At 44.2% G+C, this 1567-nt stretch overlaps 1 protein-coding gene across 1 annotated transcript; it reads right to left on the bottom strand.

The window, feature by feature from the left end:
• Positions 1-537: 537 nt before the first annotated feature.
• Positions 538-1207, bottom strand: LOC112434272 (uncharacterized). The gene is made up of 3 exons (XM_076876831.1): positions 949-1207; positions 766-864; positions 538-696 (listed from the first exon to the last, which is right to left on the bottom strand). The coding sequence occupies exons 1-3, from the start codon at positions 1035-1037 to the stop codon at positions 579-581; spliced, it is 306 nt and encodes a 101-aa protein (XP_076732946.1). The 5' UTR covers positions 1038-1207; the 3' UTR covers positions 538-578.
• Positions 1208-1567: the final 360 nt, after the last annotated feature.

Here is a 1567-nt window from a genome sequence, read left to right as displayed (position 1 = left end):
TTCAACACCTTCGTGGTCAAAAGTGTACACGCACAAAATCTACAATAAAACCCTCACGCAGCAATAGGACAGACACACAATCCATTTATCTCTGTGTCTCAAACACACACACGTGTATTCAAAGCCTCGATTTGTTCATATTTCATCTGTTGTGTTTTTATCTTCAGCGTTTTCAGTGTTGCTGCATTTACACCAAAAATGTTTCCACTGATGAATCAGATTGATTTGAATGTGTTTCATCCATACAAATCCCTCCCTGGTGGTCACATGACTCTATAACATAACAGGAGTCATGTGACAAGAGTTTCATGCTGTAAAATGTCAAAATGGTTGAATGTGGTGGAGTAAAAATGTGAGATGTCAGCTACTTTTCTTCAATATGAAATGTTTGCAGGGCCTGACAGGAAGTGGACGGACGCTCTGATCACTTCCTGTTTGCTGAAGTGGGTTTTCAGTTGTTTAGAAACCAAAGGCTTGTTTTAAAAGACAGTTTAAATGGGACTGAGGGAACGACGTGTTTGTAGTTTATATCCAACAACATCGAGCAGTTTAATCAAAGAGTTCATGTTGCTAACAGCTCACCTCTCTGCAGCAGACACAGGCTGGGCTTTAAATTCAATGGGAAGACCTTTAGACCCGTCACTCTGTAAGGACACAGAGCTGGGTCGAGGTCCAGGTTTGAGTCTCTGATGGATCCTGAAAAAGTTATAAATCTTCAGTAAAATTCTCATCACATATCAGCTGATATTATTGGTATTAGCTTACCTTTTCTCAGCTGACTGTCTTTGCTCAAATATCTTAATGGCATCTTTGACTGAGTTACTTTCATAAGACACAGAGCTGGGTGGAGGTCCAGGCTGGTTCCTGTGAATAATGATGCAGCAGTGATGTGAGTGCTGAGCTGTGACATGGAGAAGAGTCATGGACAGTTAGAGATGGTCATCTCACCTCTGAGCTTTGGTCTGACTCTCATGTTCCCCACACAGAGTGCTTTTAGAGGGAGGGGCTCCCTCCTCTCTGTCCTCACACTGATCCATGCTGCTCAATTCAGCTCACACACACTTTCTACCTGCAGAGGAAACACAAATCATTCATGTGCACATCAGCTGAAATCCTCCTTTCATCATGTGTGCTGTCCAAATATCAGCTGCTTCTTTCCTGCTTCATCTCAGTGTCAGCTGGATGCAGTCAGACAGCAGTGTGAGGCAGAGGAAGCTGCCATCAGCCGCTCTGCTATCAGTCCTGGACTCTGATCACACACTAAAAGCAGCTTTTTAACTCGTGTCTGTAAGAACTCTTAGTGTTAGCTTAGCTTTAGCTTAGTGTTAGCTTAGCGTTAGCTTAGTGTTAGCATGCTGTGTGCTAGCTTAGCGTCAGCGCTCTGCAGGTGTCTCGTGTGTAAATATTAATCACAGTGACAGTAAAGGAGGTAAAGGGCTGTGACGTCATCACGTACGCTGCGTCCTCTGTGGGCTCTGAGTGAACTCAAAGTACAAACTACAAGTACACAAACACGAACGTAGCTCAGAGTGGCGGACACACTCGGCCTCGTTGGTCCAGCTGTGAG

This window comes from Maylandia zebra, linkage group LG2, assembly GCF_041146795.1.
Source record: "Maylandia zebra isolate NMK-2024a linkage group LG2, Mzebra_GT3a, whole genome shotgun sequence".
NCBI lineage: Eukaryota > Metazoa > Chordata > Actinopteri > Cichliformes > Cichlidae > Maylandia > Maylandia zebra.
The sequence above is the reverse complement of the archived record's forward strand: the minus strand, read 5'-3'. Positions and strand labels throughout refer to the sequence as shown.